Source organism: Coturnix japonica, chromosome 3, assembly GCF_054131305.1.
Source record: "Coturnix japonica strain WE chromosome 3, WE-NBRP24, whole genome shotgun sequence".
In the NCBI taxonomy this organism is placed as follows: Eukaryota; Metazoa; Chordata; class Aves; order Galliformes; family Phasianidae; genus Coturnix; species Coturnix japonica.
The window spans coordinates 99,515,574-99,541,250 of NC_140665.1; the positions used below are offsets into that span (position 1 = coordinate 99,515,574).

General features: G+C 52.5%; 3 protein-coding genes across 10 annotated transcripts; 2 read left to right on the plus strand and 1 right to left on the minus strand.

Moving 5' to 3' along the window:
• The first annotated feature begins 2,256 nt into the window (after positions 1-2,256).
• On the plus strand, positions 2,257-7,958 carry STMN4 (stathmin 4). 6 transcript variants are annotated; one of them, XM_032443756.2, is made up of 6 exons: positions 2,257-2,314; positions 4,403-4,460; positions 4,716-4,811; positions 5,132-5,340; positions 5,544-5,735; positions 6,142-7,958. In XM_032443756.2, exons 2-6 carry the CDS (start codon positions 4,448-4,450, stop codon positions 6,286-6,288), a joined length of 657 nt encoding a protein of 218 aa, XP_032299647.2. In that variant the 5' UTR covers positions 2,257-2,314; positions 4,403-4,447; the 3' UTR covers positions 6,289-7,958. The 6 variants fall into 6 exon arrangements, with proteins under 6 accessions (XP_032299647.2, XP_015715366.2, XP_015715368.1 ...); XM_015859880.3 differs by having other exon boundaries at positions 6,145-7,958; XM_015859882.3 differs by having other exon boundaries at positions 6,563-7,958.
• Positions 7,959-9,546: 1,588 nt separating this feature from the next.
• LOC107312342 (angiopoietin-1-like) lies at positions 9,547-17,525 on the minus strand. Of its 2 annotated transcripts, none has more exons than XM_015859654.3 (7): positions 17,396-17,525; positions 16,239-16,766; positions 13,819-14,041; positions 12,984-13,121; positions 11,880-12,096; positions 10,992-11,187; positions 9,547-10,668 (listed from the first exon to the last, which is right to left on the minus strand). In XM_015859654.3, the coding sequence occupies exons 2-7, from the start codon at positions 16,638-16,640 to the stop codon at positions 10,522-10,524; spliced, it is 1,323 nt and encodes a 440-aa protein (XP_015715140.1). In that variant the 5' UTR covers positions 16,641-16,766; positions 17,396-17,525; the 3' UTR covers positions 9,547-10,521. The 2 variants fall into 2 exon arrangements, with proteins under 2 accessions (XP_015715140.1, XP_085400314.1); XM_085544188.1 differs by having other exon boundaries at positions 16,224-16,766.
• A 4,591-nt stretch (positions 17,526-22,116) lies between these two features.
• On the plus strand, positions 22,117-25,034 carry POMC (proopiomelanocortin). Of its 2 annotated transcripts, XM_032443213.2 has the most exons (3): positions 22,117-22,176; positions 23,143-23,311; positions 24,118-25,034. In XM_032443213.2, exons 2-3 carry the CDS (start codon positions 23,183-23,185, stop codon positions 24,739-24,741), a joined length of 753 nt encoding a protein of 250 aa, XP_032299104.2. In that variant the 5' UTR covers positions 22,117-22,176; positions 23,143-23,182; the 3' UTR covers positions 24,742-25,034.
• The last annotated feature ends 643 nt before the right edge of the window (positions 25,035-25,677 follow it).

Genomic DNA, 25,677 nt, shown 5'->3' on the forward strand with positions numbered 1-25,677 from the left:
CCCAGCCGGGAGGTGATGTCATTTCTGACCAATCCAGGGGAGGGCGGTGGTTTTTTTTTCTCTGCTCCCCCCCCTTCCTTCTCTCCCTTTGCATCCCCATCAGCCCTGGGGCTGGGCACGGTGGATGCGGTGATGGAGACCTCCTCCTATTTTGGAGAATGAGCCCTATAGGTATCCCCAGCACTGGGGGACCCCTCCTTGGGAGGAGCTGCAATGGGCACGAGGCAGAGGGAGGGGGTTGGGAGGAAGCCGGGAAATGGGGCTGAAGAACTAAAACGGACTGCTATGCAAAGGTTGTGCATGGGAGGGTTTAAACCTATGGGTCCAAAGATGCGATGCTGAAAGCTGAAGGGAGAAGTGTTGGGAGGGCAATGCAATGGGGTGATGCTGAGCCTCCCCAGGAGATTTTGGAAAGAGATTGGGTTAAAACAACAGAAATAACTTCACTCCATCCTCACAGTCATAGAAATGCGGTGTTAATGAAGACAGGAAAAGGTTTCCAAGTCCAGGTGTTGACCCCTCACCACCATGCCCTCTAATCGCATCCTTAAGTAGAACACAGAATCATTAAGGTTGAAAAAACGTATAAGATCAAGTCCAATCATCAACCCACTCCTGGGGCCACAGGTAGCTCAATATCAGCCATCCCCTGTGAGCTTTTGGGCTGCAAAATGATGGCATTGGGCTGGGTGGTCACCAACCCCCATCCCACCATGCTGCTCCTTTGGGGCTGTGAGGCCAGGATGCGCCTCCAGAGAAGGGTTTGTGCCATGAGCCCACACCTGCAGGGAACTCAAAGGAGCCTTTGAGCAGATCCCCCCCCAGCGGGTGCCATGTGCTCACCCAGTGCCAGTCACAGCAGGGACAGCCTTACTGCCAAGTGGTCCCACAATGGCTGTTTGTCTGCTGCTGGTTGCTGTGCTTGGTTGTTTGTCCTCCCCTTGCTCCTTTATGTGCTCTCCTCCCTCAGTGATTCTTCTCCCACCCCACATTTTGGACCCCACCAAATCCCACTGCTACTTCCACCATCTCCACCCTATGAGCACCCCACATATCTCCCCTCTGCCTGTTCTCTTGTTCAGCTCTCTTAGTGAGGGATTTTGGCCATCACATCCTATCCACTCTGGGGGCATCTTATGCCCAAAAGGATCCTTCACCCATGAGATAAATGGATGGACAAACCATGGACAAAGGTCCCAAGCTCTTCCATACTGCATTGTCACTTGTGCAATGTCACCCCATTTCTAGTTGGGTCACTCTCCCCTTCCCATGCTTGGGCCAAGATGCCACCCTATATTTGTTTTCCAGGGGGAAAAGACCTTTCCACAACTGAAAGCCCATTTGCGTAATGGAGGAGAACAGTGCCTAAATATACCCACACGGTCCCCTGGAGGTGTCAGGATGTGATCTCCATCAGATGCAGCTGTCAGTGAGAAATAGGCCAGGGTGAAGAGAACACGAGGAAGGAGATTCAGCTTTGGGGGAGTGCATGGACCTGAGCTCTGGATCCATTTGCCCCAGGGGACGTCACACCAAAACAGCTTCAGGATCTGGGACTTGGAGTCTCCATGCACCCTCTGCCTGGTTTGGCAGAAGTGGTCCTCAAGTGGCTTTGGGGTCACACCAGGCTTGGGATGCATCCTGACCCTGGGAGGATGGAGCTGTGGGGTGATGGGGCCACACCACCACCCAAAAAATACAAAGACTGATCCATGCACATGGCACAATTCATCACCATTTGGGGTCACTGGGAGGAGCGCGGGGCTCTCCAACTCCCCCAAGCAGAAAGGTGCCCTTATCACTCTGTCCATCCCCACTTTGTCCCACTGGGACATGGAATAACATCTGTCCACCCCCCCCAGCCCACACTGAGAACCCCCATTGGGTGACAGCAACATCACCAGCACTGCTCACACATAATATAATCCCACGTGGGGGCATTTTTGCCTCCCCATCTGACTTCCAGTATTTTTTCACCTTTTTTTTTTCTCCATTATTTTATCATTTTCAATTTTTTTTTCATTTTTTTTTCTCAATTCCCCCCCCTCACGCCCCCCCCCCCCCTTCTTTCTTTTTTCCCCCATATCCAACCCCTGAAAATAGCTGCCAGGCTGTGACATCACCGTGCTGCTCCCGGGTTCGCACAGACTGGATCCAATCAGAGCCATAGAACTCTGCTCCAATCCCCGGCCGGGGAGGTGATGTCATATGGTGATGGACCCCCCCTCTGCTGGGGGAGGCTCGGTGCAGACCCCCGCGCCCACGTTAAAGAGCCTGGAGAGCACAGGGAGGCAGCGCAGGCACCGACAGTGCGGTGAGTGCAGCAGGAGGATGGATGGATGGATGGATGGATGGATGGATGGATGGATGGATGGATGGATGGATGGATGGATGGATGGATGGATGGATGGACGGATACTTGGGGTGGGGGGGGCTGATAAATGGGGGGGGGAATTGTTTTAGTGGGGGGAGAGGGGTCAGATGGGTGTATGGAGTTGGATGTGTGTCCTGGGGGTCAGTTGGATGTATTGGGACTGGATGGATGTATGGAATTGGATGGATAGGGTCAGATAGATAGGGCTGGATATGTATGTGAAGTCAGGTGGATGGATGTGGTTGAATATACATATGCATTGGGATTGGATGGATGCATGGGGTTGGATGAATGGATGGAGTAGAATGGATGAGGTCAGATGGATGTATGGGATTGGAAGGATATATGGGGTGAATAGATGTATGGGAGTTCGATATTGGATGTATCAGATGCATGCGTTGCTTTAAATGGATGTACTGGGGGGTTGTTTCTGGAAAGCAATGCCTTGAAAAGTTTGGGGAGGGATCATGGAAGAGGGGGGTTCGATCATTTCCACCCTTATGTCCTCACCCCAGTGGGCTCAGCATCCCCAGTGAGGCAAACCCCCTTCAGCCACATAGCAAGAAGCAGACCCCAGTCCTTATAGCCTGGACCACCCCCCACCCCCCTATTCCCCCCCCCCCCCCCCTTGCTTTTCATTCCAAGGCTCTTCCCATGCTCCCTGCTCCCCAGGTGCAATCATGCTGGGATGGGGCTCTGCAGCATCCACCCAGCCTCACCCCCAACCCCACAGTCCCCAGCTGTGCCCAGCTGTGCCCAGATGGACCCAGAGGGCAACAGTAACTGAATTACTGATGATGGCAGCAAGCTGGCAGAGGTGACCTGCGGCAGGGCTCCAGCCACACCCAGCTCCTCAGGGAATGGGGGAATCCTCCCAACGCCCCAATGGCAGCTTGATCCAGCTGGTATCATGTGCAGGGATGGACCCCAGCCTCTTCCTTGGGATCTGATAGGAGATGGCTGAATTTTTATCTGAGAGATAAAATTCGGGTCTGGAAGATGGATTTCTGGAGCCCAAATACGACCATCCACCCAATAAAAGCCCAGGCAAAATGAAGACTTGGGGGGAAAAAATATGAGGCTTGTAGGCAGCAGCATGGCAAATTCTTTCCTCCAGGCTGTCATGTCTCCAGGCACAGCCTCGTGGTGAGCACATCAGAGCATCCCCACCCCACCTCCTTAGATACGAGCTCCCATTTTATAGAAGGATGCATAAGGTCTTGGGGTATGGCACAGCTCCGCTCGTGCACCAGCAGATGCTGTGCATAAGGGTTACATTTGTTTGTGGTGGGCTGTGGGTGGGTGGGTGGGTGGGTGCGTGCTGGTCACGGCACAGTCACGCATGGGCACACGTGTGGCTGTGCAAATGTTGAGCAGTGTGGAGCAGGGAAGGGCTGTGCCGGCTGCTGCCATCACATCAGTGTGTGTCCATCACATCACAGCCCCTGTGCTTACTACGCTGTTGTTCACACATCACATCACACCAGGAGATGCCCAATTCCAACAGCATGAGGCCATCACAGCAAACCAGTGTGTGTCCATCATTCAAGCATCCCTCACCTCACACCACCCCACCACTGGGTGTCCATCATGTCTAACCAGTGTGTTCCTACCCCATCTCACCAGGATGTGCCCATCCCACCTCACCAGTGTGTGCCCAGTCCATGTTATCAGTATGTTCCAATCTCACCTCATAAGGAAGTGACCATCCCATCTCACCATGATGTACTCATCCCATCTCACCAGTGTGTTCTCACCCCATCTCTCCAAGATGTGCACATCCCACCTTATCAGGATGTGCCAATCCCACCTCTCCAGCATGTACCCATCCTATCTAACCATTACATACCCACCCCATCACACCAGTATGTGGCCATTTGGCCTCACCGGTACATGCCCACCTCAGAACCCAGAGTGCACATGTGCCGTGGTATCAGTGTGCAGCTGCCCCAGGGTGGGAGCACAGGGAAGGATGATGCCCCCCAGACTTGGATCCTTTGCACTGATCCTGCCTCTTTTCATCTCCAGGCCCCAGAATTGTTGTTGCTGCAGACGCCCAAGGATTGCCAAGCCATGACTCTAGCCGGTAAGTCATGGGGCCATGCGTGGGAACAAGGGACAACATGGGTCTGTGTACCCAGTCCAGACATCCACTCCATTTTGGAGCATACCCTGAGTGCCTCAGTTTCCCCATTGAACAATGCATTTACACACCTTGTTTACCCCTCCTACATCAGCCTGTTGGCAACATCTGGGTAAAGTCCAATGCCAGCCACTATCCCCATCCCAAGCAAATGGCGGGACCCAACATCCTGACCCCACTCCCACCATCTCTCCCCAGCTTACAAAGAGAAGATGAAGGAGCTGCCCCTCGTCTCCCTCTTCTGTTCCTGCTTCCTCTCAGACCCCCTGAACAAACCAGCATACACGTATGAAGGTAGGACCCAATGGGCAGGCTGGGCTCCCTGCCCCAGCTCACAGGATGGAGGGTGGAAATCAGGGGTGCATCTGGGGTATGAGTCTTGCTTGAAAACCATGATAGATGGGGAGGTGGTAGTGTATAGGGTGCTTATCCAAAGATAAAGAATCATTTGGGGCCGAAGGGATGCAGCCCAATCTCTCTTGCATAGATACAGATATCTCTCACTGGAACACATTGTTTTCTGGGCTGCTCTTAGTCCGTTCATCACCCATTGACAAGGGAGGCAGAGGGTGGGATGTTCTGATGCCGGGAGTCACACCAAGCCCCTCTTCCAGCAGACACGGTAGACCTCACTTGGTGTGTCATCTCTGACATGGAGGTCATCGAACTCAACAAGCGCACCTCGGGGCAATCTTTTGAGGTCATCTTGAAGCCTCCATCATTCGACGGCATCCCTGAGTTCAATGCCTCACTGCCCCGGCGGCGCGACCCATCTCTGGAGGAGATCCAGAAGAAGCTAGAGGCAGCAGAGGAGAGGAGGAAGGTATGTAGGCACAAGGGGTCTTCCTCAGCACTGCAGCATAGAGACGGGGACATGGGGAAGCACAGCCTTGCACTCAGGGTTCTCACTCCCATGGCACAGCCCACTTTGGGGCCATCACTTAGTTTGGAGGGGACATTCTCAGCTGGGATGGGAAGGAACCTATGGTCTCTGTGTTCCACATGGCCATGGTTTTGTCTGCACAGTACCAAGAAGCCGAGCTGCTAAAGCACCTGGCAGAGAAGCGGGAGCACGAGAGGGAGGTCATCCAGAAGGCCATTGAGGAGAACAACAACTTCATTAAGATGGCCAAGGAGAAACTGGCGCAGAAGATGGAGTCCAACAAAGAGAACCGCGAGGCCCATTTAGCAGCCATGCTGGAGCGCTTGCAGGAGAAGGTAAGAGCTCGGCGAGGATGGAGGGGGGGATGCACAGGGACAGGAGGGTGTCACAGAGCCAGGTCAGGTTGGATGGGGTTGGGGGCAGCCTGATCTAGTGGTTGGCACATGAAAAGGGGTTGGAACTAGATGATCTTTAAGGTGCCCTCCAATCTAAGCCATTCTTTGGTTCTGTGACCCCATGCTGGAGAGCAGGGTGGGATACATGGCTCTTGGGGTGACACCAACCCCTGGGGGCACCACCAGTGGGGGGCTTCTTCTGCTACCCTATGTCCCACCCAGGGTGGGGGTCATGCATGGGGGCATAGTACTAATGTACTGGTGGGAGCTGGAGGGGCTGTGCTGCCACATCAGAGGTGCTCCCACCCTGCCGGTGTGAGCAGACACCTCCTCTCTCTCCCCGAAGCAGGTCTGCTCCCAACCTCAGAATGGAAGGTCCCACCCTCACCACCTCCAGCTCCCTCCAAACCATCCCTTCTGCACGGAGCTCACACAGTGCCCTTCTCCAAGCTCCTCAGCCAGCCTTGAGTCAGAGGCAGAGAGCACGAGATAATGGCGGACAATCCGAGCTTGACCCCATCTCCTTGGGGTTCCCGCTCCATCTTGTCTGGTGGACATCTACCTCCTAGATAGAGGGCAAGGACAATCATTCTGTCTGTCCCTGAGTGCCTCTGCCATCCTTAAAACACCCCGGGGGAGGAGAGGATGCTGTTGACCCACCGGTGTCCCCGTGGGGACGAAACTCGTGCCTTCGAAACCCCTGCGAAGCCGCCGGTCCGAAGTAGGGCGATCTAACACGTCCCTCCTTCCCTCCCACCTCCCCACAGGACAAACATGCAGAAGAAGTGAGGAAAAACAAGGAGCTCAAGGAAGAGGCCTCCAGGTAAAGAGGCGATGCTTGGACTGACAGCTCCGGGAGGTGTGGAGGCTGCCACAGCACCGGGTCGGCCGGCGGAAGGGGACGTCCCTCTGCTTTCGTTGTTTGTGAATGTACAGAGTTGACCAGTGAAGCCATCCTAGTCGTTTTGGGGAGGGTGGGGAGGGAGGCGAGCGGATGGGTGGGCCTCAAGGTGGCTGTCTCCATGGGGTCCATCAGTGCCGCCCGCCCAGGAGGTCGAAAGGAGCAAGGCCAGGGCTGGCGAGGTGGGGATGGAGTGGGTGGGAAGGGAAAGGGGGAATGTGCATTGTGTGTGACTTTCGTTTGGTGCTGGGCAGGCAAGAGCCCCTCCAGCCGTGATTCTCCTCTGTCCCACTTAGTGGGGCAATGGCATCTCTTGGTGACCCTCCTCTCTCCATCCCACCTCATCTTCAAGGCCTGGAGCTGGAGCTTAAAGCCCCCCAGACCTCACAGCATTGTTTTGGGGATGGGGGCAAGGAGAACCCTCATTGGAGGGAGTCCAAAGCCTTTACTTGGCTGCAGGATGATCCTTTCCAAGGGTGAAATTGGAAAGCCCCATGACTTCCCAAAGAGCTGCTAGATTTTGTAAGAGATCTCCCAAGGCTCATCTTCTCGGGCACTCTTGGATAAAATCCCCTTTTCTGCTTTAGGGAAGCAGGAAAGCTGGCAGCTTTCAGAGGCAGCAGCTCTGGGTGTTTGAGTAGGGAGAGCTGGAGGGGAAGAGGGAAACTGGGCAAAGTTGTGAAAACAGTGATGGAACAAAGAAAAACGAGAGAAAGAGAACCAGTAATGGGCTACAGGCTGCCCAGAGAAGCCACGGGTGCCTCATTTTTGGATGCACTCAAGGCCAGGTTGGAAGGAGCCCAGGGCAGCCTGATATGATGGGTGGCAGCACTGCCCATGGCAGAAGGTTGGAATTGGATGACCCTTAAGGTCCCCTCCAACCTAAGCCATGCTATGATTCTATGACCCCATGCTGGAGAGCAGAGATGGGATACACCCAATGCAGCCTGACCCTGGCACCTCTAACCCTGCTCCAAACCAAGGTCTCAGTCTCCTCTATGGCCAGATAAGGTTTTCCTAGCACTGATTCAGATCCAGGGGGAGCCATGTCTTTTCTCTTGCCATGAGATTCTTGCCCGGACCCTTGGGCCGGGGTGGGGCCAGCCTTGAGCCTGGAGGGGCTGCCAAAAGTGGGAGTGTGGGAGAAGGCAGCGTGTGAAGGAGATGGAGGGAGCTGTTCTAACTGTGGCACGAGCTGTCCTTTTTTTGTATACAACAAATTGTAAATAAACTGCCTTGGCATTTCTTTTGTTTTCTCATGACCTGTGCAGTGTGTGGTGTGTGTGTATATTGTGTTCTTTTGGGTGGGGGTAAAATCTAGAACCAGTTTACCCATGGAGCCAAGTGTTCCTTCCTTCAGAGCCAAGGATGTCCTGGCTCTGGGAAGCCTTGCAAGATGGGTTCTCAACCAAGGAGTAGGTGGTCCCATGGCTGTAGGATTCAGTGTCATCATTAATGCAGACCCCAGGAGGGAATCCAGACCTTCTTGTGGAAGCAGTGATCGTGATGCTCTGTACCCATCACACTCATCCTCTGTGGGAGAAGAGCTGGAGGCAAAAGAAGAGCCTGTTAAATCTGAAAAGGGAAGAAGAGCCATGGGCAAAAGGAATGGGCAAGATGCACAACTCTTGTACAGATGACATCAGCAGGAGTCTTAAGGCTGATCACCAGCAGATTTGTAGGAGCTGTGCAAACCCACAGCAAATAACACTCTGCTTTGTTCACTGCATCTTATTTTAATAAAAATTGTAGAAGGAAAATAGTAAATAGAAAAGAAGAGCATATACTGCTCCAACCAAGGACTCTATGTTATAGACCACAACAGCATGTGCCAAGAGGGGCCTGAAGGGATGGAAAAATCACGGCACAATGGAAAGAGAAACCCATCCTGGGCTGAGGATGGAGAAGGCAGGGAGACACTGAGTGAGCTCCCACCAAGGAGACTTAGAAAGGCCCCAGAAGCTTTGAGGAGGGCAGTGGGGACATGGGGAACAGAGTCGGGAGACCACAACTTGTGCTGGGGAGAAGCCTGTGGGTGGTATTTTTCCAGTGCTTTCAGCTCTGTATCATACAACAGCTACTCTAACAGCTTCCCTGTTCTTCCTCTTCCCCAGCACAATCTTCCCACTCAGGGTGTTTGCCACTCCAGCCTCAGGCTATGCACACCAAGGAGCTTTTGTTGACTTTGTTGTGTTTTTTCCATCCCCAATTCAGACTCCTTTCCCAGCCACGGAGACCTGTGGAGCATGGGCTGGTGATCTCCATCTCCAGTGAATGCACTGGGTTACAATTATCACACGGATGGAAGTGCTTTCATTGACCCAAGACATCAGAAGGGAACTGTTCTTCTGACTTGGGCTACAAAACCATGTCAGATCATGTAGCTAAACCTCCAGCAAGATACACACAAAGTTCAATAGCAGATATAGCAACAAGCAGCCACGCATGCACGTGGGTCCACAGGGCTGCCCAGTGAGGGCAGCAAGGAACCAGCAGAGTGTCTGTAACTCAATGAGGCTATGTCAGTACAATTTCCTGCCCCATCTCACTCTAGACAGCACTATAATAGGGTCAGTCAAATTAAAGGGGCAATGTTGGAGTAATTTATTAGTTTCTTAGTAGAATATTGGTTAATCAGTGGACATCATGGCCTGGAGTAAAAGGCAGGACCCTAAAGGGATGGCAAGACATCCATGTCATGAAGCAATAAAGCTCTCCATCCATCACTGGTAGTGCCCCGGTACTCCCTGCACATGATGGCACAATAGTGGCATAGAACATTCCATTGCAACTCCCAAACACCATTAGTCTTGGAAACAACTGCCATAGAAGGCTACCAAGGCAAACCACTAAGAGGGCACAACAAATCATATTGTTTTATTGTCATGGAGATACTCATTTTTAGAATGCTTGGAAGGTGGCTACAAAAATTAAGAGAACGGTGACAATCCTCATCCAGAGTAAGGCAGTTAAAGAAGACTTAAAATCATACTTAACCATTCCTGCAGACCACTTCTGAGGTGGATAGAAAGTTCATCGGAAGTTCTTTGCCAGCAAAAGGGTGGAAAGGTGAAAACAGAGTGGAAAAGGGAAAATGGTCAACAATTAGATTCTTAAATCCTTTTACTTGGAGTGTAATTGTTGCAGCTAAACGATCCCTGCTACAGAAGCAAGGACCACTGCAAACCATCCTCCTGTTTTTCCCACAAATCCATCTCTGGGTTATACACGTTGGTTTCCTCACATCCTCAGGGCTGTCTTAGCACCTTTAGCCCACCCTAGGACATCCATGTTGTGATAGTGGTGGGTCTTCAGTACTAAACACATACATGGCTACCTGAACACAGAAACAGCCATGCCCAGAGTGATGCTCATCTTCTACAGAGAAAGAACCGGTCAATCACGTCCCATGTGGAAAATGTCCACGAGATTCCTGGCCTGAAATTACTGCTGGATTTGCATCCAGAGTACTCAGCATCTCCATTCAATGCAAGCTCCCATCACCCAGACAAAACCAGTGTCCAGATTTGGGCTCAGGCCCTGAGGAAGTCCAAGCACATCAAGGACTGCTGCTACCTGGAGAACCAGCAAGCTCCACGCTCATCTCTGCAAAGCCACTCTCATCACCCACCTCCATGGTGTCGGAAGAGCTTTTATCCCCCAGTCACTTGCTGAAGGCCTTGACACTTCTGCTGTTGGTTCAGTTCAGGAAGGATGGTGGCTCAGTTCCTTGGGGGTCTCCAGTTTTTCCTCTTAACAAGCTATTTCCAGCCTCCTGTTCCCAGCATTCACTCTTAGGTGGATTGAAGAATGCCCACGGCTCCTTCATGGGGAGATGTGGGGCCGGAAAGTGCGTGGCCGAATCATCATGACGACCTTCCTTAGGGAGTAGTAGTCTGTGTCCTTCCATGAGTACCACACAACACCATCCGGCCCAAGGATCTTGCGGTTCTTAATGGAGTATCGGCCACCCTGGGATGCACAGAAAGAGAGAGATGGTCGGGCATGAGAAATGCATAGAAGCGTCATCCGGATGGAAGCATAAGAAAAAAGATTGCTCTGAAACACTGAGCAAAGAGCTTAACAGCCACGCAGTGACAAGAGCACGTAAAGCTCAACATTTTTCAAATGCTCCCAATTGAGATGGCAACTCAGGTCGCATGAATCACCCGCACCGCCAGTTTCCATCATGTGGTCCCAAGCCGCGGTGCCTTAATGTTTGTGTCTGGCCTATGGCACTGAAAAAGCACTTTGTGTGCTAATACCTGTCTCCTCGCCCCCCCCCCGTGCCTCACCTTGTAGTACACCCCGTTGAGGTTGGAGAAGAAGCACTGGTGGTACCACCAGCCCCCATGGGAGATCTCAGCGCAGATGTTCCCTGAGTCAGGCGTGCTGAAGCTCCTCTTGTTGTGGTACCAGGCAAAGGAATCCTCCACTGTCCCGCTGAACCCATCCACGTGCAGGCGGTAAGAGTTGGCCTCGTCCTCAATGCTGCAAGCAAAGGATGCAGGTGGGGAGTGCAAAGCCTGCATTCCTGATGGGGACAACTAGCAATCACTGAGCTGCTCTGGCTGTGATCCCTGCTGTGATTCATCGCCTCTAAAAGCCAAAGACATCATATTTCTCCATTCTGTGGGATGTGACTCAGGGCAACTCTTATAGGTCTGAGCTGGGCAGACTGTGACTCCAAAACCACAATAAAGGGCTTCATCAGCTTTGGCAAGGCAGTTCCCTAATTACACAGTACTGCCTCCCCTCCGCAAAGCAAGCATCTTCACCAATACTGGGACAATTAGTTATTAGCCCTGTGCTAGCAAGGGTTGAAGGTCACTGCCATTGCACAAGACATTTAATGAGAAAGGTCAGGGTGACCATTCAGAGCACGTGTTTGATGGCAGAGGATGCTCCAAGGCACTTTCAGGCAATGTTTTGTTTTGTTTTTAACTAGGTTCAGCTATTTTGGTGTCTACTCTAAGCAGGCTTCAAATGTTCCGTGCTGCCTTGAACACCCTCCCATGGCAGGTTACTCCATAGTCACCCACAACCATTTCCAGCTGAGAGAAGGAAGTATTTTGTCCAGGACAGCCACCTGGTCACCCTTGCTTAAGAAAGGATGCCTCCTGTCATTCACTGCCTTCTGCCATAGAACCATTTGTATCTGCCAAGAACCAGGGAAAGCCTACCTGAAGATCTGGTAGAAGGCATGCTTGTGTTTGTTATTCCAGTCCTCCAGGTCGATACGCAGAGAGTAGTCTCCCTGACTCGTTATCTTGTGGATGTTCTCATTGCCCAGCCAGAATTCACCATTCAGGTCCCCAAAGCCTTCCCTATATTCATTCCAGGTCCTATTGAAGTCAACTGAGCCATCCTGACGCTTCTGGATGACTGTCCAGCCCCCACCTGCCAGGGAAGAAAACAAAAGGGGAATGCCTGTGGTTCCCAATGCCAGCACACAGTGACATCTTTGAGGACCCATCTGTAGGTGTCTCCTGAAGTATGGAGATTATTACGTACTGTTCCCAAATCACCATAGAGACACATGAGCCCTCTTACAGTATTGTCTCACTGTCTCCATCTGCTCTCCCATCTGTCCAAATCCCTCTCTCATTTCATTCCACTATTGTAAGATTTAGGAACGGACTGGGGCCATGTTTTTGTTTGCTGTTCGTACAGGCTGTCACTCTGTGGTGTCCAAGGCTGTGGCAATGGTCATGCAAATAATTGTAATGACATAATAGAGATCACAATGTCAGAGCAGTCTGCTTCTTCAGGAGCATTCATATCCCAGAGTTGCCATCACCTGAAGATCCTTTGAGCTATTGTTCCCCATAAGCAAGTTGCCTACATGTGGGCAGCCAAATCCCTCCCATTGTGACATTCCAGCATGGGACATGATTATGTGATACATCCATCCTATCTAGAGCAGATCTATGGGGCAAGGAACCGACCATCTACCCCATTTCCCTGTCAACTGACAGTAATCTTACAAAACGTGTGTATTTTAAACTGATTTTGTGAGTAAGTTTGTGCCTAGGGATGACGGTGATATGTTGTGTATAGATAATTAGATAATCAAGGGCCTGGGAGGCCCCATGCACAAAAATATCTGTGGGAGAGCCATAATATCTGGTTAGAACTATTCATCCAAACCCCTTATTTCACCACTAGAGTGGTTGAGCTGTTGTGGAGATGCTGCTCTCCCTGACTGCAATATAACCCCTAAACAGCTCTCAGGTTAGGCAGACCCTCACACAGATCATTGCTGGAAGATGGTGTAGGTACAGTACCTTCGGTGTCCATTTCACACAACACTTCAATGGGCATCCCTCCCACAGAGGGCATGATGCTGTAGATCCCAGATCGCCGGAGCCCATTGTAGTAAACAGAAGCACAGTCAATGGGGCAGTTCCTGACATGCCTCATATCTGTGCAAGAAAGCAGATAAATGTGATTTTCAGCACATAAAATGGAGAAGAGAGGAGCACGGATGGCGTTTGGAAGCCAATCCTGCTGGAACTGTTCCGATTGTCTCAACCTTGACATGAGTGGCCCAAAGAGCTTTACACCAGTGCAATGGAAAAGCCTCAGGCCAGTTGGCTCAGGGAGGAGTAACACGCCTTTCCCCCTGACGTCACCAGCTCAGAGCGGATCAAGGTTGGTAGGTGAAAGCCATTAGTGGCTCCTGCGTGTGCAACACATGAGTCATCCAATGGATGCTCCTCGCTGGAGAGGCAGTCACTGGCTCCTTTAAAGACAGATGGTAAAAAAAAAAAGATGGAGGCTGACTATTTGCGTTGTCTGATAGGGACAGGATAAAAGGGAATGGTTTAAAACTAAAAGGGGAGATTTGGATTAAATGTCAGGAGGAAATTCTGTGCTCAGAGGGTGGTGAGGTCCTGGCATTGCAGCCCTGAGAGCATCCAGGGACCCAACCCTGAAGGTGCTCAAGGCCAGGTTGGATGGGGCCCTTGGCAGCAAAAGTGAGTGGCAAAGAACTAGTGGTTTGGAACTAGATGGCTTTTAAGTTCCATTCCCACCCAAGCTGCCCTGGGATTCTGTGATTTAAGGCCTTTTTCCTCACACCATGAGTGTGAATCCCCCACCCCAGCACCTCCCCATCACCTGGCCGCTCCATCTCCTCCTGTAGCCTCATCTCAGCGGGGTTGAGGCAGGTGGGGTTACGCCAGACCCAGTCGGTCAGCACGGAGATGTTGTTGATCTGTGCCTGCATGTCGTAGAGCAGCGTGGCCTGGATGTGCTGCAGGGTGCTGGCCTCGTTGTATCTCTGCTCCAGGTCTTGTACCCGCTGCTCCAGGCTGTGGTTCCTCCCAGCTGCCTCTTCATGCTGCAGGTAGGGATACAGATGGGCTGGGAGGATGCACTGATAGCTCCTCGCTGCCCATTAGGTGGCAGAGCAGGCTTTAGGCAGCCCCTCCAATGCCTGCAGCAGCTGAGCTGAAATACCCTCCCTTCCCCTGCACCACCCACCCCTTTGGGGTCAGTCTGGCAGCCCCCAGCTCTCTACCTTCACTGCAGGGATGCTGCTTCTCCCCCAGCCTCCCCTTTTCCCCTCCTTCCCTGCCCATCTCCCCACACTGTGACAAGGGATGCTCTGCCAGGATGGTTGAAGCAGAACCCTGTATCATGGTCATCTCCCCAACAGCATCACCCTAAAGGCATGCCCAGCTACCTGCAGAACCACAGCAGGTGTATTTCCTTCAGCTAGAAGGGGGTAGTGAAGCCAAAGGGTACGTGGTGCTTTCCTTATCAGGGCTGTAACACCTCTGTCTCTCCCATACATCAGCTCTGCTCTGTGAGCTGTGACCGGCACCAGCAGTCTGCACCCACGCACCAGCTCTGTGAGTAAACCCATGATGCTCCCTCCCAGACAGTGGCTGGTGATGGGGTTTTTTGTGGGGCTCATCCTGAGGCAGAGAAGGGACCACTCATTCTGACCCGTTTTGGTGTCCCTGTTATGGCAGGAGGAGCTGCGAGCTGCTCTCCATCACCTGGGGATGCAGAGCTCAGAGAGATGTCTGCTCAGATGGACAAGCCCACGCCAAGCTCCAAGAGAAATACTGATGGCAAACCAGCAGGAGGTGATTTATGAAGGTGGATTAAGGGAGCAGCAGCTCCTGGGTGGGAGGAGGGGATGCAGAGAGACCTGTAGAGGCTGGGTGGTGGACACAGCAGGGAATCAGGGTGACTGCAAAGCTGGCTGCAATTGCTCAGGGTCGTTTCCAACCAAGGTCCAACCCAAAGGGACCTCAGGAGATCCCAGAGGCCAGCCCCTCTCCCATGTGGCACCCCACAGCAGACAAAACCCCTTCACTGTTGTCCACCTGGGTTTCCATTAAGTAGAAACGAGATCTCCCAGTTCATTTCTGTCTTCAGGAGACACCCAAGGAGCCCCAGCAATGTTAATGTCTCCACATTCACTGCTCAGATCTCTACAGGATCTACTTGATTCCATAGAGACCATTATATGATACACTCTAGGTGTGGATAGGGGGAATCCCATCATTGTTGGCTGCTCCAGAAGCATTCCCATCAACCAGCTGCTCCCAAGAAAACACCCCCTTCACTGTGTTATCTAGTGAAGGACTATTCTGTGCAAAAAACAGCAATTAACAGGGAAGATGGTGGTGTCCACCTTGGTGTGTGCTGAACTGTGCCATACCTAAGCTCTTCCAAGCAGAGGATTATAGAATCATAGAGAATCATTAAGGTTGGAAAAGAACCCCAGGATCATCTAGTCCAACCTTTGCTTTGGTCTGCATGATGGAAACATCACGGTCCCAAGGGGCAGATGGCAAGAATGGCCACAGTACCCAAGAGACAGAGGTTTGGGTCTCTCACATGGATCTACAGTTGCAGGTATCTGGCACATGGCAAAACTGTGACTCATGCCCAGTGTGGGGCAGATGAGAAGGTTTTATGGAGGGAGGTATGGAAACAAAGCCCCACACGAGCGCACCAAGCCTGGGAAGGGGAAGCCTTGGATTGAGCCCAAGGGAAGGGTGTGGGCAAGGAGGAGATGAAGCCAAACAGTGTGTGAGTCACACCAGTTCTTAGAGCCAGCCCATATCAGACCTCATCTCTCTCAAAGACAAGACTCGCTTTCAGTTGTGGAGTTTTACACAATTGTTCATTGCTAACTGCAGTTCCCTGCCCTGTATTACACAGGGAGCTCAGCCCTGCACACCTGGGGTTTGGTTCAACCTCCTAAGATGTGTTTCCTCCATGACTACCTAAAATTTCAGCTCTAGTTGATTTGGGATGGATCAGCAACTCCAACCCATTCTAGGCAGGCTCAGAGGTGGAGGTCTTACTTGCCTCACAGCAGGGCCACAGATAAAACACCAGAGGGTTTGTGGCTCATGATAAAAGCGATTAGCCCTGGAAGGCTTCTGAGCCATCACAGTAAGAGGGTTTTAATGAATATCCCAACGTGCGGTCACAACAACACTATGAGCTTCCCAGCATTTCCTCCCTGCAACCAGAAGCGACACACAGAGGGAACCTACCAAGATCAGCTTTACCTGGAGCTCCAGGACCTTGATGCGATGTCGGTGGTTTCTCAACTCCTCCTGCAGCTCTGAGATCAGCTCCCGCAGCTCCAGGATCTGCTGCTTGCGTTCCTCATTCTCGTGGAGCCAATAAGACACCTCGTCGGTACAACGAAACATATCTGGGCACCGCTGTTCATCCCCCTGGGGCAGCGTGGCCACGATCTTGCAGCGGCCATTGGGCAGCACCTGGTTGCTGTACTCCCCACATTGAATCAGGCCTGTGCCTTCCTGGGGCCCTTCGTTGTCGCCATACTCTGCAGGCAAGGATTTTGGCAGTGAGGGGACACTCAGTGCAGCCAGGAAGAGGAGGGAGAGCCAACGTGCCTCAGTAAAGCCAGTGCTGGGGCAGAGCTCCATCAGGATGCTGAGCATGGTCCCTGGGGATGGCTCTGTCACCACCCTGGGTGGGGCTTTATGTCTATGCAGGACCACGCATGGGGAGTTGTTGTCTTTCTGAGCATCCCGCTGCTCCAACACTCTTTGAAATGTGAACCAGAGCTGGTAGGGACAAAGAATAAGCAACCAAATCAACCCAACACAACTCAACACAACTCAACCCAACCCAACCTAATCCCATCCAGTCCAACACAATCCAACCCAATCCAGTCCAACCCAATGAAATCCAATTCAACCCAGTGCAATCCAATCCAGCCCAATCCAACCCAACCCAATATGCTGCCCTCCAGCATATTGAGGTCCACCACCTTCCCAGCTCCCTCAGGACATGAATCTGGGGCTCTAACCATGACTCAGAACATGCAACATGATACCTGGACAGGGTTAGACCTCCAACCCATCCTTAGGGGTGGCTAGATGGCCTTCCTGAGGTCTGTGCTTTCCCATGGCTATGGGTTTATTAATGCAGGTGACTTCAGATCCAAGGGTGGATGGTGGGGCGGTGACCTTGCCACCATCAGTATGAGACAAATATGTAACTTCGTCTCATTATCCAGAGAAATCAGCCAGTGCTGCCCAACACTGGAGTTCCCCCCCCCATGCTACCACACCACAGCCCTGCTCCACAGCTTTCTCTCAACAAAAAACCATCCCCATCCCATCCATCTGGGGATGGAGATGTGGGAGGTTGGCTCCCCTTGGCGCCCCATGCCCATGGTGCCAGCACATACCTTCACAAGGGCAGCTTTGGTGCTCCGGCAGCAGGCAGCAAGCAGGGACTGTCTGCAGGAAAAATGGGGTGAGCATCAGGGGCTGCTGGGCACTGATTCCCCCTGATCCTCTCACCGCACTATAAATAGGGCCAAGAGAGCCACCAGACTCAGACAGTGCACGGGAGGGAGGAGCACGGGTCCTGGCGTGACCTTATCAGCACACGGGGGATTAAGCCAACATCTTGGCAGGAAGGCATGGCTTCCTGCTCCTAGAAACCCCATCCCATCCTCATGATGAGTTTTGGGCAGACAGCTGACTCCTCCTTTCTTCCAGCATCTACCTGATGTGCTTAATGGGAAAATGCTACCTTGGCAGGTGTCAAGGGCATCCTACTGGTTCTCAAGTGGAGATGGAGATTTTCCACTGCTGCCATTTGGGCTGCATCCCTTCATTGCAATAGCAAATCCCACTATGAAAGCTGCCATTCCACTGCTCAGATGTGGACATTCTCCCTCCACAGCCACCCCAGGGTGCTGTGGTAGGATGGGATGTGATGGTAGGATTCCTATTGACATGGGTTAGTAGACGAGGGATATGGCTGGCAGGCATGGTGGGGATGGGTTGATGGTTGGACTTGATGACCTTAGTGGTCGTTTCCAACCATAACGATTCTATAATTCTATGGTAACAATGGGACAAATCACACCCCACAGCCAGTTCCTTATGGGGCAGTCTTGGGTTGGGAGACCAAGGGAAACATTCTGCTCTCAAACCTCAGCTGAGAGCTCCTCCAGTGCGATTAGCTAAAGACCAGCTTCTCTTTATTGCACATGAGTGGATGGGCATTTAACGTGCTTGCTGATAATGCAATCCATTATCTTCATCCCTCTGGTCCTGCTGCGGGGCCGGAGGTGGCGGGGGAGGCGAGCCGGAGGAGGGACAGAGCCGGGCACAGCCGGGCCTTTGTGTGGCCACTCAGGAGCCACTTTCCCCGTGAATGTTTGGGCTTCTAAATGGATCTCACCTCCCCTCCCCCAGCCCCTTTGCTTTTCATTTCTTTTCCCCATTATACTCGGAAAAAAACTCGTCCGGATCATTAGCGTCAGAGGCAGAGACGGGCGCTGAGTGCCACATGGAAGAGGCGAACAAACATTTCGTTCAATGCCCCTTGAGTGCCGTTTAGCTCAAGGCTGCTCCTTCACAAAGGGAGATGTGAAAATGGGCCCTGCACGCTGCTGTGGGGCGGCCGGCCACCGGGTAGAGCTGCGCTGGAGCTGCCTCTTCAGGGAGACAAAGCACAGCCATTTCGACTGCCTTCGATTGATGTCTGAGCTCTTCGGGGAGCATTTAGTGAGGAGGGAAGGAAGGGGGGGAGGAATTCAATGGGAGCCCAGGCAATGTGCATAGTCATAACCACGAAGCTCTGAAATGCCCAAGGTTGAGTGCTTGGCTCACTGTCCCCAGCATCCTTTCCATGTTCGTGGATGTACGTCAGCTGCAGCCTCTCTGATAGCAAAGGGTCAACTGAAGCCAACATCAGGCACCGCTTGGCCAACTCTTTCATAGAATCATAGAATCATTCAGGACTCCAAGACCATCAAGTCCAACCCCAGCCCATCACCACCAGGCCCACTGACCGTGTCCCTCAGTGCCACATCTCCATGTTTCTTGAACCACATCTACACACTCCCAAAGCCAGCGATGCAGATTGCACATTAAGAAGAAGCTGTTAAGGGTCATCATGAAGCCTGTGCCACCGCCATGCCTTCTTCTCAATCCTCCCTAACACATGTTGTTTTTGTGGGCAGCTCCTGCTCCCCAAAGCCATCCTTGTCCAGCCTCAAACCCATTGCTAGGACTGAGGACATGGACAGTATCTCTGTCCTTGCAGATCTGCCACCAAACTCACACTCAGTCTGCTGCAGTGCTGAACAAGAGGCCAGGATGTGTTGCCAACAGATTTGCCATCAGTCTTGCCCATTAGCTTTACCATTGGTTTTGCCATCAGCTTTGCCACCCACTTTGCTTCCAGACCCCCAGTGCAGAGTCACGCAGCTGGCATCACCCCAGCCACCAATATTGGCTTTGGGCCCCCTCTCCATGCTCCATCTGGGTACCAGCTGGGAGTAGACAGGAATGGAATAGAGACAGGGCTGGATACAACTGGAACACAGGAATGCGGTGTGGGAGCTGAGCTATAGGAAGGAAGCCCCTGCAGGGCTTCTAACCTCTACCCACACCCAGATCCCCCCTAATAAGCTGTAATCCCTCTTAGGGGCACAGGCGGTAATCAGGGATTTGGCTCCAGGCGTGCAAACGTGTGTGAGCACAGGGCAAAGCGTGCAGGCGTGTGCATCATCGCAGCTCTGCTGTGCCTGTGTATGTCTGCAGGATGCTACCAGTGCAAAAAGGAGAAGAAAGGCAGCAGGAAGGAGAGAAGAAAATGTGTAACTGGACAAAATACATAACAGGGCAAGAGGTTGGTGATGGGATCCCAGCCCCTTCCAGAGCTGCTCTTGCTCTGCTAGTGAACACGTGGCCAATTACAACTATTTTTCACCAAGAGCAAATTACACAGCTTGCGTTTCAATGTCCAAAGCACTGCAAGAAATCTCTAACCTGAGATTATTAGAGATGGGGACGATCCAGCAGCACACAGCATATGGCTGCAAGGCACAGATGTGATGCTGGAGGGATGTTGTTCCGGGCAGCACTACGTGGCTGTCAGAAGACCCATACAAGCCCCAGCACTGCTGTTCATAGCCCAGGAGGATTTGAGCACAGCTGTGAAATTCACACCCCAGCCCAGGACTCATTTGCACATAAGTGTGACCTGTTCAATAAATTAGAATGGAAAGGCCAGAAATCACGTGGCTGACGAGCTGCTCACCTGCAGGTGCACCTCCATGGGGACAGCAGCATGGCAAAGCCATCCATCCATCAGCCCTTGCCCATGGCATCCCAAAATTCAGCCCCCAGCCTTGCAGTGTCAGCCATTGGCACAGGCTGCCTAGTGAAGTAATGGAGTCACTGTCCCTGGAGGTGTTCAAGAGCCATGGAGATGTGGCACTGAGGTTTCGTGGGCATGGTGGGGTTAGGTTGGAGTTGGACTTGCATTGGGTTGATGGTGGCCTAAGAGGTTTTTTCCAGCCTTAATGATTGTGTGATTCTGTGAGTAGGCATGGAGGCGATAGGTCAGCAGTTGGAATTGATGACCTCAAAGGTCTTCTCCAATACTAATGACTCTATAAGTGGGCACGATGGTGATGGCTTTGCAGCTGAACCAGCCCCAGCTCCAGGAATGCTCAGGCAGCACCTGTGTAGGCCTTGAGGGATCACACCTTGGCCATAAATCCCAGCAGGAAGTACAAGGTAATGTAACTGGGCTCTGCTCAACAGTGCTCGGGGCAGCCCAGGGGCACAGGGCACAGCCTGGAGCCCAAGAGCTGCCCATTAGTAGCATTGCAGTGCTGGGTGGGTGCTCAAGCCCTGGCACAGGGAATGGAGAGGTGTGGGGGTCCTCCTTAGGGGTGCCCCAGAGCCCCTGGCTGTGGTGCTGGGAACCCAACCATCCTGAGGCTCTGGGCTAATGGGGAGCTCAGAGGATGGACTCAGACCAAGCTTTGAGGGCTGTGCCAAAGCTGGTGAGCATGGAGGCATTCTTCATCCCAACGCCTCACCTCAACAAAGTTTCTCTATTTCCTAAATAGATTTCTTCCTTATAAAAATAACTGGCTCAGAGAGGCCTAATGAAGATGAAAGAGCTTTTAAAGTGGGAATCATAGCTCCTTTTTGGCCATAAAGCATTCAGAATAGCTCTCCGTCATGAAAATATATTGCATAGCAGGGGATCTGCCATGGAGGGTGGAGGCAGATAATACAGTTAAGGAATATGAATTGCTTGTGCCACAGAGGTCTCCTGGATCTGGGGGGGAACTGGAGGTCTGGGAAAGGCATGAAGCAAAGTGAAATGGAACCTGTGACGGAGCTTTGTGCACCATCCCAAAGCAGTGATGTCAACCTCATGCACCCCGCATCCCACCGCAAGGAGGAGAGAATCCAAATCCCATTGCAAGAGGGGAGCACCCACATCCCATTGCAGGAAGGGAGCAATCTTGCTGCTCACCTGCACATTGCTTGGTCCCGGTGCCTGGAGGAGCCTATTGGCAGCTTCTATAGCAATATATTTTACAGCTCAGGTGAGCCCTAAAGAAAATGAGTCTTGCTAAGCCTTGGGTTCCTTGCTATAGGAGAGGGATCTGCAGACAAAAGCAGTACAGTGGAGCAGAGAGAACAGAGGTTTGTGCACAAGGAGGGGGCTGTGTGTGCTGCCATCCCAAGTGGTTTCTTTAAAAACAACCCTTTATTCCACCAAAATCCAACCCCAAACCCCCAGCACCCATCGGAGCACGGAGCCCTCCCACACCCGATCATAAGGAACAGATGCCCCTGCACCAAACACCCAGCAAAGCACTTTCCGTCCGACCCCTCTGATCCCGAAAGCAATTAACAGCTTCGCATGGAAAACTTGACCGGCTGCGGCTGGCGGGGAGATGCTAATCCCATCCACAGCCACATCAGCGCCGTGCTCACTGCTGCTCTGCTTTTGTTCGCTACCTGGAAGGGTCCCTCCGTCCCCACCTTCCCCTCCCCTTCCCACCCCCAACCAAGGGCCATCCAGAGGGCTGCTGCGGCGCGACGCTGGGGGTATATAAGGCAGCAGGGATGCAGGGACGTCGCAGACTTGCTCTCCGGGAGACGGGGACCGGTGGTGGCTGCGCTCCAGCCCATACCGCAGGTGAGACCTCAGGGATGCAGCAGAAGGGCTTCTCTAGGGATATGGGAGGGGGAAAACTTTGCAAAATCTTGGTTGCGGTGGGTTGTTTGCATGGTTAGAAGGATGGCAGCAAGGGGATAAAGCACCCTCTTCCCTGAAATGCTTCGTGCATCCCTGCCCCCCAGCCTCTGCCCCCCCTTCATTCTCTGCTTTTTTGGGTTACTGCATGCTGATGTGTTACAGAAGTGGCCCCACAGTTGCAGATCCGGCACAGCTGTGTCAGAGCTGGGAGGTTCCAGGCAGCTGCTCCCACGATTTTGGGGCAAAAGACCCAAAAAGCACCTCCACGCCCAAACTCTGCCCACTCTTTATTAAGAGCAGGATGAGATTTTCATTAATTTGCCTATAGTTTTCTATTCGTTGGGATGGGGTTTTCCTCCCCTGGCACTCCCAGGCTGAACCACGTGAGTCCCCACAAAGTTAAAAACAACTTGGGAAAGAGTTGGGTTTGGCAAAAGCAAAGTAAGTGGATACATCAGCTTGGCACTGCCACCATCACCACAACCCTCACCTCGTCTGGACTCACCCAAAGCAGTCCCTGCAGCACAGCCTGCATCCCTGGCGCTTCCAGCGTCTCCCAGAGCGCTTCCCAAGTGATGATCTGATGTTATTTCATGTATCATTTCAGCTTGAGGGGGGTTTGCAGGGGCTGCAGCCTGCAGGCAGCTCTGTCACGCTCTCCCCCTGCAGCATCACTCGCTTGCCTGTGGCTCTCAGGAGGGGCAGAAATCCTCATGGCAGCGGCTGTCACCTGCAAAGGCGGGTGTTAACGCAGGTGACAAAGGACCTGGGATTTCGGAGGCAAAGGATGGTGACAGCAAAGCCACAAAAGGCTGGAAGGAGGGGGATGAAATCCCAGCAGAAGCAGCAGCCCTGAATTTGGGCAAATTGTTGTTATTTTTTTTAACTATTTCTTTGTTTCCATAGCGCTCCTCTGCAGTTTGGGGACCCATCCTTGGCTGGTACCATGCGGGGTGCGCTGTGTTACAGCCTGCCTGTGGTGCTGGGGCTGCTGCTGTGCCACCCCACCATTGCCAGCGGCCCATGCTGGGAGAACAGCAAGTGCCAGGACCTGGCCACTGAGGCTGGAGTTTTGGTAAGTGGGAGCGTGGGGCTGCCCCGGGCTTGGTTTGCTTTCTAACCCAAATGGAGGAGGTGATGGGATGCCATCCCTGCTGGGTGACATAGTGTAAGGTTGGAGTGATGCTTTGGGCTCTGTGATCTGTGGGTTTTCGTGTGCTCACGCCTTTTGGCTTCATAGCGTCGCAGAATCCTAAAGTGGTTTAGGTGGGAAGGGACCCCAAAGCCCCCCCATCCCCAACCCCTGCCATAGGGACACCTCCCAGCACATAACTCCATCCAGGTATGGGGCACCCACAGCTTCTCTGTTCCACTGCTTCACAACCTTCATTGTAAAGGTTCACGTTGGGTAAAATCAGTTTTTGGACGGATATCATCCCTCCTACGTGGGATGAATCAGGAAATCATGGAGTGGTGGTCATGGGATGGTGGTCATGGTTAATTCTCTGCAGGGGCTGAGTGTGCTCTGCGGACCCAACACACTCCATGTTCCCCCCAGCACCTTTTACATCCCCATAGGATGGGTTGGATACTCCATGCTCCCCCTGGGGGACACATAGAGTGGCACTTGCATGGGGACGTCACCAAGGCACGCAGCCACAGGTTGGGAGTTAGGAAAGATTTCTTGCCCTAAAGGTGATGCAGTGATGCACTGCCCAGGGGATGCTAGGGTCACCATCCCTAAAGGTGTTCCAGAACCATGACACAGCACTTGGGGACACCGTGACTGGGCATGGTGTGATGGGCTGGCAATCAGACTTGGTGATCTTAGAGGTCTTTTCTAAGCAGAATGATTTTATGGTTCCATTTCACCCCATGCAGGCGTGTGCCAAGGCGTGCCGAGCTGAGCTGTCAGCCGAAGCACCCGTGTACCCAGGCAATGGGCACCTGCAGCCCCTCTCTGAGAGCATCCGTAAGTACGTGATGAGCCATTTCCGCTGGAATAAGTTTGGCCGTCGCAACAGCAGCAGCGGAGGGCACAAAAGGGAGGAGGTGACCGGCCTTGCCCTGCCTGCCACATCACCCCACCACCCCGCTGGGGAGGAGGAAGATGGAGAAGGGTTGGAGCGAGAGGAAGGGAAGCGCTCCTACTCCATGGAGCATTTCCGCTGGGGCAAGCCGGTGGGACGGAAGAGGAGACCCATCAAGGTGTATCCCAATGGCGTGGATGAGGAGTCAGCTGAGAGCTACCCCATGGAGTTCCGGAGGGAGATGGCGGCCGACGGGGACCCCCTCGGCCTCTCAGAGGAGGAAGAAGAAGAGGAGGAGGAGGGTGAGGAGGAAAAGAAGGATGGTGGCTCGTACCGTATGCGGCACTTCCGCTGGCACGCGCCGCTGAAGGACAAGCGCTACGGCGGCTTCATGACCTTAGAGCACAGCCAGACCCCGCTGATGACTCTGTTCAAAAACGCCATCATCAAAAGCGCCTACAAGAAGGGTCAGTGAGGGGAGCCCAGCCCACGCGGCCCCACGCAGCTTTAGTGTCCTGCCGCCATGTGTGTCACTTAGATCCACAGATCGCTCGTTTTGTTGTTAATTACTACTCCAAAACCCTCCTGCCCCCGACACCAAATGGCAACAGGTTGGGGCTGAACGTACCAATGTGAGCAGTGCTCACGCTGGGTCATTTTCCTATTTTCACCAAGCTGTACAATACTGTAAATGATGGATTAAAAGAATTCTAAAAGAGAAAAAAAAAATTAAATAAAAAGACATATATATATAATTTTTGCAAGCTATCTATGTGTCTGCGGTGTCTCTGTGGCTGTGTCTTGCCAAGGGGTAAAACAAACAGGGACATGTTTGGTGGGACAGATTGATAGTTGGACTTGATGATCTTACAGGTCTTTTCCAACCTTAATGATTGTCATAGAATCATATCATAGAATGGCTTGGGTTGGAAGGGACCTCGAGGATTGTGAAGCTCCAACCCTGACTCCGCCACCACAGGCAGGGCTGCCAACTTCCATATCTACTACTAGACCAGGTTGTGCAGGGCCCCATCCAACCTGGCCTTCAACACCTCCAGGGCTTTACTAGTGAAATCTGGAGTAACTCCAAGCCCAAATCCTGCAGCCGGGGACCAAAAGGCATCACTGGGGCTGTGCATGGGAGATGGGATATATTTCAATAGAGGTTACTCCCAAGGGATTTGGGCTCCCCCATCCCTCAGCAGCTTCCCCAGTACTGATCTCTCTGATAAACTCATTAACTGCCTATCGAATGGCAACACAGAAGACCCTCAGGTACCAAAGAAAGCGACCTTACCTATAAAGTCATGTTGCTAAACCATTTGTAAAGAGGGGCAATGAAAGCAGGGAGCAGTTGTGGATCTGGGACCATCTTCAAGAGCAAGTATCAACTGTGCCAGGAGTAACAAAT

Bases quoted from the DNA above. Each gene is read 5' to 3' on its own strand.
- STMN4 (XM_032443756.2), top strand. The intron at 4,812-5,131 runs GTAGGACCCAAT...CCCCTCTTCCAG, and splicing joins ACCAGCATACACGTATGAAG to CAGACACGGTAGACCTCACT. The intron at 5,736-6,141 runs GTAAGAGCTCGG...CTCTCCCCGAAG, and splicing joins TGGAGCGCTTGCAGGAGAAG to CAGGTCTGCTCCCAACCTCA.
- LOC107312342 (XM_085544188.1), bottom strand. From the start codon at position 16,640: ATGCTCAGCATCCTGATGGAGCTCTGCCCCAGCACTGGCTTTACTGAG. The intron at 12,097-12,983 runs GTACTGTACCTA...CTTCCCTGGCAG, and splicing joins GTGTGAAATGGACACCGAAG to GTGGGGGCTGGACAGTCATC. The intron at 11,188-11,879 runs GTAGGCTTTCCC...CTTTGCTTGCAG, and splicing joins GCCTTCTACCAGATCTTCAG to CATTGAGGACGAGGCCAACT.
- POMC (XM_032443213.2), top strand. From the start codon at position 23,183: ATGCGGGGTGCGCTGTGTTACAGCCTGCCTGTGGTGCTGGGGCTGCTG. The intron at 23,312-24,117 runs GTAAGTGGGAGC...CACCCCATGCAG, and splicing joins CCACTGAGGCTGGAGTTTTG to GCGTGTGCCAAGGCGTGCCG.